The 15373-nt window shown below is 34.2% G+C and overlaps 1 protein-coding gene across 1 annotated transcript in view; it reads right to left on the reverse strand.

Annotated features, from left to right (window-relative positions):
* Window positions 1-15373, reverse strand: part of LOC123565576 (uncharacterized) — a 46587-nt gene that overhangs the window by 13847 nt on the left and 17367 nt on the right. The window contains exons 2-3 of the mRNA XM_053550345.1: window positions 12134-12223; window positions 7336-7452 (exon numbers count right to left, since the gene is read on the reverse strand). Of these exons, the coding sequence (XP_053406320.1) occupies window positions 7336-7452; window positions 12134-12223 (207 nt within the window). The remainder of the gene's footprint in view (window positions 1-7335; window positions 7453-12133; window positions 12224-15373) is intronic.

Here is a 15373-nt window from a genome sequence, read left to right on the forward strand (position 1 = left end):
TTTGGCCATAAATGGCCTTTACTGTGCGCAGACAATATAAATCTGAAAAGTAGATCCCTCAGAAGCACCGAGAACAAGGCAAACAGTGAAAATTGCAGACTCGGTTTTATTGAGTCTTTCTGTTCATGAGTAGGAAAATGCAACACTAGCTGTTTCAGGGGCCTTAACTCTAGCACCTATGATAGAATATTGCTGTTTTAATAAAGGATCCGGGAATTTATGGTGATACAAATAGTGTGCAAGTTTAGTTAAAATCAAATCATAAATGAAACCACTATTGTGCAGACTAGAAATGTTGACAGAGGCACGACAGACGTCAGACGACAAAAAAACGGACATCAAGTGGTAAGAAAAGGCTCACCTAGACCTTTTGGCTCAGGTGAGCTAATAAAATTTAGCATTATCTTATTTCATGAGAAGACAATTTGAAGTTTATTCACTTATCCTAAGATTGAAAGATTATACCATAAGATGAACTACCTGATACACGTAATGCTTCACTTTCAGGTCATAACCAGTTTCATCATATTTGAAATAAACAAGCAACTGTTAAAGCGCATATTTTCGCTGTGTTAAAATTTCGCGAATTTGAAATATCTAGTACGCTTGCGAGGTCTTATATTTGCAAAATTGTAAACTAATTCAACTGCTAGTTTCGACTCTGTAATAAGGGGGATGTACATTAAAGCTACATATCGTTACGTAGTTTTAGACTGTCTACCGTAAAGATCAATAGCTATTTATTGTATGGCGTTTCAACATGTCATTTTACCTATAAATCTCCATGACTTACCTGTTCCTGTCGAATGATGGTACAACGTTTGTGCAAGTTTGGTTAAAATCCAATCATAAATCAAATTGCTGTTAAGCAAACAAGTCCAAAGTAGCCATTTGGTGGCCTTTACTTTAGACATCATGGTGGAATATGTCAGATTCAAGAAGTAATCAATACACTCAATTAAAATGATGATTTTGGACAACAGTTTGAGTCAGATCCACATTATGATAACAGAGTGGAAGTACATTCATTGAAAAGTATACAAGGGACATAATTATATCATATTTCTGCTAAATTGATGCACCTTGTGTCATATGATGTCATGAAGTTTATATACTCAAGCTAACTAGTAAATATATTTTTTAGCTAATTATTATGAAACCAGGATCTTTTATGAATAAAAATTAAAAATATATGCACCTACGAAAGTCTTTCAAAGGTAAGTGTATGTGTAATTTTTAGTCTCAATCATGCCTTGCCCTAAAAATTTTCGACTAATGCTGTCAACACTGTACAACACACAACTCTGGAAAATGCTGACAGAACAAAATGTAAAGTAAAAAATGGATGTTTGGTGCACTACAATGCTAAACAACTGTTTTTATTCCTATGATTTTTTTCCGAGTCTGAAATTTCAAATATTATCCTAAACGATATGTCATTTAGAAAAATGTGTTATTGGCTGAAGTAGAAACGGGTGTAATAGTATCAACATATCTTTAAAAAATAAACAAGTTATGTTTTGAAAATAGTGTCGTGAAGTGGAGCTATTTATCACGATGATCAAATGTTATTTAAATTCCATGCTTCTTTAGCAACCACATTTTGAAATCGTTAGTAACAGCAGTCTCAGTAGCAGCAGTGACAGTAGTATCAGTAGCAGTAGCAACAGTAAAGTAGAAGCAGTAGTAGTTGTAGCAGTTGCAGTAGCAGCAGTATCAGCAGTATCAGCAAAAGAAGCAGCAGCAGCGGTAGCAGTATTGGTAATAGCAGTAGTAGCAGAAGCAATAGCATACATTTTATTACTACTGCTGCTTTTGCTACTGCCGATTTCACATATTTGATACTGCTGCTACTTCTACTGCAACTGCTGTTTCTGATACTGCTGGTACTAATACAGCTACACTGCTGCATCTGATACTGCCGGTACTGCTACTGTTACACTGCTACTACGGCTACTGCTGCTGCTACTTCTACTATTGCTGCTACTGCTACTGCTGCTATTGCTACCCTGCTACTGCTTTGCTTCTATTGCTACTGCTGCTACTGATAATACAGATACTTCTGCTACTGCATTACATTTTACTACTACTGCTGTTACTGTTACTGTTGTTACTGCTACTGCTGCTACTACTACTGCTAATCCTACTTTTGCTTCTGCTAATACTGTTAATTTTACTGCTGCTTCTGCTACTATTACTACTGCTGCTACTGGTACTACTGCTACCGCTGCTACTGCTGCTGCTGCTGCTGTTATTTCTGCTACTACTGCTACCGCTACGGCTGCTACTACTGCATCTACTTCTGTTGCTACTGCTTCTGCTGCTGCTACTACTACTACTGCTACTGCTGCTAGAGCTTCTACAGCTACAACTAGCTTCACATCAATTTTAATGTAAAAAGGGCAGGTGTATTCAAATCACTCCGTCTGCATAAAATGTAGCGGTAATAAAATTCGCTATTATTCGCCGCGACATTTTATGAGACCGTTGTTGAGGAACAAAAAGTCTTGGATTAATTTTTTACCCTCGACTTTTTGTAGAATTTCTACCAGAATTGCAAAACTGTCGCGGATATTTTTCTGTTCCTCGACTTTTTATAGATTAACGAGTGATAAAATCTAGAGTCTAACCATGGACGCTACCGGCCACCGGAGTCAAGATGACTTCCTTGCTGTTTCCAACAACTATTATAAAATATCGCAGTTTATATGTTCCTCGCGACATTTTGTACGATCTCGACAGAAAATCTCGCGGATTTGTAAGTTGCCCGCGACATTTAATGCACAAACAATAAAATTTCTCGCGGGTTTAAAATGGCCGCAACCGGCCACCACAGATAGTAGTTTATAACATGTAGTTTATAGCATGTATTTCGTTATCCTCAAAAGGTATGAATGCACACTGGAACGGTGGTAAAACGGACTCTCTTGTTATTTGCTCAAGGTAAAATGTCAGTACAATACCATTTTTATCTATTCACACGAATCTACACCGTCGTTCCAGATATAACTATGATGCATTTTGGCTACGAAACAATATTAGCGTTCTTAGAACACGGTTCAATGTTAGGAATTATCAAATAAAGGAAATAGCTGTTATGCATCAAATAAAGAATGCCTTAAATGTATAGTTTAAGACCGCTGTTAAGTAATACTATGATAAATGTCCAATTACTCAATTTATGGAACGGATACTTGACAATATCGCAATTTCTGTACTAACTTAAGGACTATAATTGCACGGCTACTAAGCCCTAGCGCCACCGCCAAAAAGTGGGGATAAGGAAAAGAGCTGTCGACTTTTCCGTGGTAGAGCTGCCATCAGTTTTAAAATGTAAATGTTTAGATTTTGCCCTTCATTTCAATTTATCTTAAAAAATTGGAGATTATAGTTCCTTCCGTGTTAGAACACTTTTTCTACAGGATGACTGTAATTTTATCTAATTATTATAAAAAACTGAGGTGACAAGAGCTCTACTCTACTTTTTACTTCTGTTTGTATCCGAGCTGTAATTTGATGCAAAAACACACTTTAAGAACATTATCGCGCATGCAAGTTGTCTAAATATATACGATACTTACACAGAAAAATATTAGCAGTTATGAACTCTCTCTAAAAATTGTGGTGGCGCTATCGCATCAATGATGGCGCTATACAGTTGTAGTGGCGCTGTGACTATAATATGCGTTTTCAGTACAATAAAGGCTTCCAACTATTTTTTTCAGATCTGAACAAACTGATAAGTTTTATTTCTCATATAACCAGAACATTTCTAATCATTAAAATAATACGCATACAGAGAAGACAATAGTTCAAAGCTAAGCATTTTTGAAATTAAAGTAGCCAGCACATAATATTTCCTATGGCCATTATGCCTCTAGAAATGTAACATTATTTATATGTAATCAGCTGGAATCCATCTGCAGTAAATCATTTTATTACATTAGAAACGACATACTTTAACATCAGCATTTGGAATTTTCCTGGCCGCGACACTAAAATGACAGAAACACAATTTTTTATAATTTCTTTTTCAAACGTTTCCAGAACATCTATGTATACTTCTGAAATGGTTCTCTTTTTCTCAAAAAAGAAAGGAATCAATCGACTTATTTGCCTAATTTATGACAGAGTTTTTTCGCTTGAGACTTCCCATCTGCAACGGACAAACATTGTCTGCATGATACTTGAATATATAAAAGCATTATAACGTGATTAAAAATGAGTCGTTCAAATGTTCACACACATACTTTAAATTCTTTTACTTCGAAAATAACTTAAGACATTAAATTCAAAAAGGTAAATTACAGTCACTGAAACCATACTTTATTTCTCATGAATAAAACTATTTATTTTTAGTCAGATGTTCTAACGCTAACCGTCAGCCTCAGCGCCACCACTAATGTATAGTTCCACCAATAGTGCGAAAGCTCCGCCACTTTTAAAAATTCCGGTGTATTTCTTTTATGGGAGATTTTTATATAATGTATATCTGTGTGAGTATTATACACATTTAGATCATTTGCATGCGCGATAATGTTTATATAGTGAATATATGTATCGAAATTTAGTTGGAATGCATACAAATGTCAAAATTTACAAACGTCGGAATCAGGAGAAAAGCTCTTAACACTACGATTTACATAATATCTTAACGAAATTACTGTTAGTACAATTTTTTTTTCACGCGACATTACATTCTCCGTTATATTGAAATATATCTACACCTCCTTGTGGTGGGACTAGGGCTAAGTAGCCGCGATGTACGCCGTACTAGTTCAAACTGACTGGTTATGAAATGTGACCTGGATGTTTTAGTAATACAACTTCTGCTTAACTTTGGGTTAGTTCCAAGACTAGTCTGATCTGGTTTGTTATGAGACCTGAGGCAGACTTTAAGTTTGTAGTTTAATCTTTTTGTATAAGTTTTGTTCTGTGAGAAAAACACATTACTGAGCGGACACTGTAAATTGTCACAATTTTTACGAACTCATGGTATCTCTAGCTATACAGTGAAAATAAACGGACTGGTTAAAAAAAACCTTGGCCTCGATTTGAATGTAATAGTTTGATTTCTGGGAAAATACTCTAGTTATTCAGCGGACACTGGTTTTATACATTCAACCACCTGCAAATCATCCCATCCGTACAATGTGAAACAAAATATGTCCCCTTTACAAAACCAGCATGTAAAAACATAAAGCTGTTGACTATTTATTGCGGTCACTTCAGACAATCCTGAAGAGACCACAATAAACAGGTTGCATTATTTATAGTTATGCAAGACATTTGTTCCTTGTGAAATTTTATTAACTGCATTATTTTCTCTTCAAGAAAGAAATCTGTCTGGAGCAGTTAAAATTTACCGTTAGGTAAGGAAATGACACACGGAAAGGGTGCATTTGCTTCTGAGTTATCATGAACGGTAGTCTCTACTTAATAAGATATATATATCATTTAGTGATTTGTCGCCGAATAAATTATTGTTTATATTTCAGATGCGAAGGATTGAAATCACGAGGGAACACCCCAAGAAATGTAATACTACGCATCTGAACGACAATGATTTTATTCAAAAGCAGATCACTAAATAAGGTATATTACTTCGTTTCTAACACGTTACAAAAGATTTTAAAGTTCATCCTTGACGGCATTCATTAAATATTTACCCTTCTTTAATCGGTTTCTTTCCAGCGTGCCGCTAGACCAATTGACGCTATGACGTAATAATTGTGACGTCAGGAAGTGAATTGTTGTATAATAATTCACTGTTTTCAGCCTTCTTTGTAACAGTTGATCTTACAGAAAAATGATTCGGATCGTGTTAGAATTCTGTATAATAGTCATCATAATAGGTTGCGTCTGTCAGTACTTCTATAATGAGACCATAATAATATATTGCCTCTTCTTCGGTATTGAACTTAGAGGCCAAAAAGAAAATCGTTTTTTTTTTTCAAATATTTATTTTGTTCAATGCAAAGCGAGCTGAAGACACCTTGGAAAATATGACCTGTACGAGAAAGTTAGTGTTAGAAAGATATTCTGACCGCTATTGACATTGATCATGTAGTTGCAAACTTAAGGTATTGTCAAGAAGAAAACAAGTAAAAAACTATTTTTAAACAGGTCTGAGTTAGATCTATTTTGTCTGTGCACTGCACTTCCTATATTTTAATATCTTTATTTCAAATTTTATTGAAATGTCCTCAGAACATATGGAGTTTAGTTACGAGAGTGAAAGACAAAGTTAAAAGGGAGTTAATTTGAAAAATTGTCAAAGCTGAGTAAAGTGTTTTGTGCACTGAACTCCCTCTCACTAATGTCCGTTTATATTTCAAATTTAAAAGAAATGTCTTTAAATCTTTCTGAGTTATTCACACGAAAAAGAAGCATCTACCGCAAAAATGAGGAAAATATGTCTATTTTTCAATACATACATTGTAGTTATGATTCTTTAGAATTGCATTCCCTGTCACTTGTATCCGTATGTAATTCAAGTTTATTTAAATACTTACTACTTTTGAAGTCATGCTCCAGACAAGGAACTATCAATATAATATTTAACATAATTTGAAATCGATCAAAACTGAGACATGTTTCGTGTGCACTTTAATGTCTGTTTATAGTATATATATCGTTTTCAGAAGTTTTTAACTTATAATCTGAATAAAAATCAAAAGTCCAAGCTAGGGTCCCGCCGTGTACAGCATGATACGCCCAAAGCACGGTACCGTCCGGCACCATCCCGTTATATGTACATTTGCTCATTTTCTGATGTCTTAAAATGAAGAAGTGTCCATTGTGAATTTTTTAACTAACGGGCTCTGTTAATGTATCTCTACACACATTAACTTTAAATAACTAGGAGGCTTTCAATGCACATGAACAATGTACCTGCCAAGTTTGAGAGTCGTAGGGAAGACAATATTTGAAATTATTGAATGGAAAATAAAGCTGTTCTTACAGCTGCAGTAACCTTGACGATTGACCTTAAAACCGTTACCACCCGGATTCAGTGTTTTTGCAAAGTTAAAGGGTCGGAGGTCAAAATATTTTCAAACTATTTAAAAGCGGCTTTTATTCTAACAGTTCGTAACTTGAGCTCGAGTCACTTATTAAAAATCAATAGGGGTAATCCAATACCACATTGGCAATGTTCCTGACAATCAATAGGATTCTATGTCAAACTATTCTCAATATATCTAGAGTCACTTTGCTCTTGTCGTTCATTCTTCTTACCTCAATTCAATAATATACATGCACTGTCTTGCGAAACATCGGCCAAGTAGAGATTCTTACGACGCTGAGCAGATTTGTATTTGTGCTAATACTTACTTTGATATCTTACTTCAAACGCATCAATCACATCACCTTCACGCCACGAGGGTACGTCCCAGGATACACAGGAATTGCTATCATTATTGCGGTCCGCACAATATACCGCAGCACGCCCTACAAAATATTAAAATAATAAACTGATTTAAAAGAGATTTATTACTATCTACGAAAGGTAGAAAAAGGATTTCTAGAAGTCAACTCATAGAACTTACTGTTACCTTTTTAGGATCACACAAAGTGTTAGGAATACACGTAAGATATGTATATGTTATACCATAAATAAAACACATACATTTTTCTGCAAAATCAAAATGTTTATTCGCTTGAACAGAAAATTCAATTTTTTATTTCAACTGTTTAAATAATCTTATAATTCTTAAGAGGTATACAGAAAATGGAATGTAAGAACATAGATACTTATTATCCTACCCTCATACATGATATAGCATAAAATCGGCTTGCCTAATAAACTTTGCTTTATCTAGTCAGTGTCAAGATATCACTTTTGCGGGAATTTTTGAAATCACATATTTTATCAAAATTGAAACCGTCACCATTGTATTGGAAATGCTTGAACTTAGAAAATGAGTGGTCAAATTATAGGTTTTTATCCAGAAACAAAAATGTTATTGCTATTTTTCACTTTTACAGCGCTTCAGCCGGAAATTTTGAAAACACCTTTTTTCCGAATTTTTCATAGAAACCGTTATCATTGTATTGGTAATGTTCTAACTAAGAAATAAGTGGTATATCAAGGTTTTTATCCAGAAACAAAAAGTTATTGCAATTTTTCAATTTATCACAATAGATTGCACTTGCTACGTCGTATATGACGTCAAGTTGCACGTGTTGCTCTTCAACGACTTCCCTATTTGAACAGTGGATAATAGAATATTAGATTCTGTTGAAATTTAATTTATTAGGCTCGTCTACGAAAATATAAGGCTCGGCACAGCCGCCTAATATATTTTCTCACTCGCTATAAATTTAATTTATCAGACAGTAACCTAATATTCTCTATATAGCTAGAAACGGTAAATAAACAATGCATTCTATATTCCCTTATACAGATATCAGCACCCGCTTAGCTAAGTAGGTAGAGCGTTGGTCTACGGATCGAGGGGTCGTGGGTTCGATCCTCAGGCGGGGCGTATGTTCTTCGTAACTAACTGATAAACGACATTGTGTCTGAAATCATTAGTCCTCCACCTCTGATTCATGTTGGGAAGTTGGCAGTTACTTGCGGAGAACAGGTTTGTACTGGTACAGAATCCAGGAACACTGGTTAGGTTAACTGCCCACCGCTACATGACTGAAATACTGTTGAAAAACGGTGTTAAACCCCAAAACAAACAAACAAACAGATATCAGCAAACTGAATATGTAGTCAGATAGCAATATCAGTGTAAGGCGTTTGAAAGGCGTCCCAAAACAACAATACATTGAGAATCATAAACAGTTAGTTATACATGCTTTAGCATATCATACATTCTGAACAGCGCATTTATCAGTTAATTAAGATCACATTATAAGGCATATTTGAAAGCATACGTGTCATAGGATAATACGGATTTCAGTGCTACGTATTTCAATTATGTTTTTCAGCGAATCGTTATAGATAACTTCACTGTGATTTACATGTATAAAACTCTGCATCGTTTTAATTTTAGTAGAAATAAGTTTATTTTTGAAATTGCAAAGTAACTGATTAACGATATAAAATCTGTAAAGGAATATAATGCAACCAAACAAAATAATAGCAGACGTATTTTATTGAGTCTGGTCACGAGACGTTAAAGAAAGTGCAACACCTTCGGCTTTAGTCGAATTTTAGGACAAAGAATGGACTCTATGATACGAGGGACAAGAATATATAACAAAGCGGAATCCAAAACTATGTATGTAAAACTTCAGCATTTGGGCATTATTGCAAATGCATTTAAACTACGACAGGTCTTTGAAAATGGTCGGTTTTATAGACGATGAACTGCGTGGACTTTAGGCCTCTTCATGTAGTTCCTTTTCTTGATTCCAAGGGATCTGTCCGTTTTGTATAATAATTTACATGTTTAATAGCCAGTTCAACTGTTATGTAAAACATGAGTTCTTTCAACAATTTGTTCTAATTTTAAAATTCCTCAAATTCCTTTAAACATTACCTCGTTTAAACAACTGTGTTATTGTCTGAAGTAGGGACGGGAACAACAATATTCACACATCTTTCTAAAATATGTATCAGTTATGTTTGAAATTATTTGGAATTTTGGAACAGACACACATAATCGCAAAGTTTGGACCTTTCCTGCAATGGTTATTTACCTGTTAGTAAAAAGCGTCTATTATTAAAGCTGAGGGGTGCGGAATATTTCTTGATATGTATCAATATTATCGCTAATCCAGTTATCATAGGCGGTATTGTTCAGTTTAACTATGACAAATAAAAATGTGTACAACCGAAAAAAGAAACCCTTACTGCACAAAATAGAGAAAATGTGTCAATCCTGCAACATATAGTTAGTGTTTAAATCTTTAAATATTTAACATGTTTGGAGTCATACTATAAAGTACTTTACTTAAAATAATTTGAAATCTAACCAGACACAGTTATGGTTCTTGGGCACTATTATCAATAGTACCTTTTATATATAACGTTTCATTGTAATATCTTCAGTAATTCTGGAATTATAATTTGGATAAAATCTTAATAAAGATCTGAGTTCAAGCACGAGCATAGCCGTGCAGAGCATAATACGCCTAAACATTTCGCCTAGCCATCACAGTCGTATTAAATAACTATTATATCTTATGCTAGTAACTCTGAACTTTAACTAATATAACTCAAATTCAAGAGGGCTCATGATGAAAGTAAACTTTTATCTTACGACCTCTATGTTTGTAACACTAAACTAATCGACTTCAAAATAAATAAGAGTTCATCAGTGCATATGAGCAATGTACCTGCAAAATTTGAGGTTCAAAGGCAAGACATTTTTAAGTTATTAAGCGGAAAACATCTCTGATCTGACAGTCAAAACAAAGTAAAATGATAATAATAAAAAAAAATAAGTGTAGATAAGGTAAGGATAGCCTTGTTTAATAAATCTACAGCTTTTATAGTCAGTAATTAGACTCCAAGCAGAAAGGGTAATACACTATTTTAATGACTGATAGTAAATAACGAAACATTTCAAAAGAGAGCTACCACAGGATTTATCAATACCATCAATTAAAAGGATGATTTTGGACACCAGTTTGAGTCAAATCCATTTTATGATAACAAAGTGGAAATACATCCATTGAATAGTATAAAAGGGACTCTATTTAAATAACTCAGACTGAGCATTGATAATTTACAAGTATGGACATGCATTTTGTGTGATGCTTAGAAATTTTCATTCTATGGAAAGCTATGTTGTCTTTGAATATGGAGATCACCAAAATATTTTTGATCCTTTCAGGGGCAATTAACTCTTGAACATATGGTGAAATATTGCTTGTTCAGGAATTCAGGAAAGGAATCGAGATCTTATGTTGATACAAGTTGAGTGAAAGTTTGGTTAAAATCAAATTACAAATGAAACTTATAGCATACGTTTAGATAAATTTAAATCATGATTCATAAATAAAACCATTCTTCTGCGGACAGGATATTGTCGACAGACGCACGATAAACGACGCATGACTGACATCAAGTACTCAAAATGCTCACTTTGATGTTTTGGCTCAGGTGAGCTAATTGTAAATTCAAGCATTGTCCAATATCATGAGATGACAATTTGAAGTAGATTATACTTCGATAATTGTCATCAGTAGCAAGGAATTAGATCATATGGCAAAAACGAGCAAAATGTTTGAAATCCTTAAACATGATTCACATGACGCATTGGACAGGTGGTTTAATTTTTACTGTATTTTCTTCATTTATAAAAAGTACTGCCTGTTACAGTCGCATGGTCTGTATTTCATAGTGGTTTCTTATTTTCTCTTGAAATACTTCAGACTGATCTCTGCTAATTGACAAGTATGAACAAGCATTTTGTATGATGTTCAAAAATTTCCATTCCATAGAAAACTATGCTGACTTTGACTACAGAGATCATAATTGGTTATAATTCAATCATAAATAAATCTGCCATTGTGCAGACAAGACCAAAAAAGCCAATTTCTGGCCTTTCCAGGGGCTCTAATTCAGAAACCCATCGTAGAATATGGCTGGTTAAGGAAAGGAATTGCGATCATATGTTGATGCAAATTATATGCAAGATTTGTAAGAATTAAATCAAAAATGAAACTGCTATTGTGCAGACAAGGCCAAAATAGCTTATTTCTCGTCACATGGTGAAATATGGCAGATTCAAGAAAGAAACCGTGATATTATTGAAAAACAAGATATGTGGAAGTTTGTTTCATATCAAATTAAAAACGAAACCACTATCGTGCAGGCAAGACCGAAAAAGGCATTTTTCTACTTAAGGGGCTGTAACTCTGGAACCCATGGTAGGATATGGCACGTTCAAGAAAAGAACCAAGATCTTATGGTGAAACAAGTTTTATGCAAGTTGTGTTAAAATCAATTCATAAATGAAACCACTATTTTGCGGATAAGAAATTGCTGACAGACTCACGGCAGACGACAGACAATACATGGCGGACATCAAATGGTAAGAAAAGTTCACATTGAGCTTTCGGCTCAGGTGAGCTAATGAAATTAAGAATTGCCCTATTTCATGACATGAACATTTGAAGTAAATTCAATAATTCTAAGACTTAAAGATTATACCGTTAGATGAACTACCTGAGATATAATCGGGATAAACACCAGGAATAGAAAACGAAGAATATGGATCCATCACCTCTAAGTCGTCATAATCATCTTCATCATTCTCTGAAATCAACAAAATATACTGCTAAAGCATATATTTTCGCTGGTTTACAAATTAAGATTTTGAAATATTAGATATGCTTGCGATGCGTTATATTTGCAAAATAGTAAAAAAAAATGTTTTTGTGCTTGTTGCGGCTCTGTAATAAGTCGGGTGTACATAACAATTACATATCGTAGATCGTAACCTATAGACTGTCTATCCTAAAGATTAACAGCTATTTTTGTATGGATGTTGAAACATCTCTTACTTGTAAACCTTCATGAATTTCCTATTCCTTTAACAAACATAGCTTAACATGTAATCAAAATCCAGCTATAGAGATGCCAATGTTTAATTAAACACACTGCACACACAAATCTAATTAAGCGGTCATGTGATTTCTTCTGTTTGTCTATTTTATTATTTTTAAATGTACTATCCTAAACACTAAACATAGCCAATATTTGTACATTTAGTCATTTTAATTTAATATGTTGGACCTTTGTGTAACGACGTGACTTGCTAACTGGCATTATAGGTATGGTTAGTATCTATGTGAGGAGTATCTTCGTTTAAGTATTTAGTTTTATCATATCATGTTACATACCTCTCTATGTGGAACATCACTAAAAGGGACCAGAATGGAAATAAGGGATTTCTTCTTTTTTGTGTTATCCCTGATACTGATTTACTGAGATGGTTCATTACATAACTTATTATGTATATTTCATGAAATTTATTATTTTTTTCCTTGCTGATAGATTTAAATATATCATGAATGTTGTTACAATGCTGCCAATATCGAAATAAACAATCAAAGGATTAATGTTTGCGAGGTTAGGGACCTTGCGAATAAAGCGAAAATGAAATCCTCGCAAAAATGTCTGCTCTTTCAGTAAATTTAAGCAGTGAGATATCTGATATAACAGTGAAAATAACAACTTTAGGAAAAATAAAAAAAATAGATTTAGTAAGGACAGCCTTTTTTGATAAATCTTCTGTTTTTATAATAAGTAAATAAAAACAGTCAAAGGAGACATTGGCCTTTTAAGAACTTGATAGTAAATAAGGGAACATTTCAGAATACGAGCAACCGAAGAGGTAATCAATACTCTCAATTAAGATAATGATTTTGGACAAGAGTTTGAGTCGCGGAATACGCCTGTCGCGAAATACGCTAAAACTTAATAGCTTAAGCACAAAACAAACGGTCGAAGGTAAAATTACAGGAAAGGCTGCACATAAATTGGGCAAATACTAGTAATTGGTCACTTATCCCTAACAAATTTGAAATCTACCATACTTTGAGATCGTGAGTGAAATCCACGTTACACAATATACCGTTTGTAATCACAAATCACTGTATAGTAGTACAAGAAGCAATATGTCTATACGGATGTTTTTTAATTAATTTTGATCAAACAAACATAAGCATTATTCCCTGTGATAACTAAAATCTAGTATAATAATAATAATAATAATAACTGGACAATGGCTGAGCAGATGACAGTGTTTTAACAATAAAAATATTGTTTGATACGGAAACTTAGCCAAGGGATTAAAATTACAGGCTCAACTTTACTATTGTCAGTGTTTCACATAATTACTTATTTCCACTCAAATAAAATGTTTGCATATTGTCCCATATACGATGTATTTGTTTATAACACATTTTTGCCCGTGATATAAGTATTAAAGTATATAATATAGATATACTATAATAAAAGATTTCTACATCATAAAAACATCCCAATTAATAAAACTATCATGTCAAACTTTTCAGGTTTCTATTATCGGCTTAGAATTATTATAAACGGCTAATCATAGCATTGTTGTCATGTATAATGAAAACTACAAACTTTCGCGTTTTCATAGTAGCTGGCTGGTTTGCGGCTACAAAACTTCACGGATACACATCAACCGCGAAAGTCGCTAACTTAAATTTCTAGGTTTACAGTAGTTCTTTTCCATAATTTTACATGTAGTTTTTTTGTATTGGTGTAAAATGGAACGCCTTAAGTGGGCGCTTAAAAATAAAGGTAAAGTTTCTTGTTTAACGTGGGTAGTCGACGAAATTTCACACCTATTATGGATGGAACAATTTGTTTTCAGCGGAGCCCACGGCAGACGTCATATTTACCTAATCAGCATCCAGTGTAGACCGATACTGCTGGAAACAGTTCCAGTTAAAGCAAATCACCCAGCACTGAACACTACCCGGGATATTAGCCGCGACCGGGAATCGACGCTGATCGCTGGCATTGTAGTCCAACTTGATAACCACTGCGCAACTAGTTCCCTGATTAAACGGGGGATAGGAATGTCAATAAGTGGTCTTGTCTTTGTGTATAATCCTGGAGTTCCACACACTGATTACCAATATTTAAAATAGACATTGCAACCAAAATTGTACAAGATTTATGTAGATGTGCCCTAGAAGGAAGTTTTGCTATGCTTAAACCTGTCATACTTGTTATATTTACTTGGCCTAATATAAATGAGCTCTACCAAAACTGGTGCCAGGTAGCCGGAGGAATGTTGCACATTATATTGCCTCGCATGCTACTCTTGTGCTTGGCGGTCTATGGTTCAAATTGCCTTTTCGAATAATGTATTGATACGTTGTTTTTACATTTTGAAGATAGATTTTCCAGGACATGGTACGTCAGTGCTATGGACCATTTCTATAGGTTACAAAAGTTGTGCGCATTGTTAGTCATCATAATATAGATTGCTTTGAATGATCACGATGCACCTATTCTGTGTAAATTATCATAACATACATACCTTACCCTTATTTGCAACAACATCATTTAGCGTCAGTGTTCTCTCATTTCACAGACCTGTGACGTAATCATTCCAGTAGTCAACTGTTTAAGTTGACAATACTTGATAGTCATCATTTCCCCTTCATCAATTGATTTTGCATGGTTACATGTTTCTCTCGTAATTTCCTTTGACCTTTGGAGCTATTTTAATATGTAAAATATAAAGTCAATGTAAAAAGGCTATTCCCCCAAGATCTCTGGTTCATCATTCAGTAAGGTCTAGGTCTGGTAGCGCAAATCAATCAAAAAGTGTTTTTAGAACAATGCTAAGAATCTCTTTCTTCATACAAATACATGCATTCATGGTATTGGGAGATTCGTTTCTAATATTCAAGTTACCAT

Source organism: Mercenaria mercenaria, chromosome 8 (assembly GCF_021730395.1).
Source record: "Mercenaria mercenaria strain notata chromosome 8, MADL_Memer_1, whole genome shotgun sequence".
Lineage (NCBI taxonomy): Eukaryota > Metazoa > Mollusca > Bivalvia > Venerida > Veneridae > Mercenaria > Mercenaria mercenaria.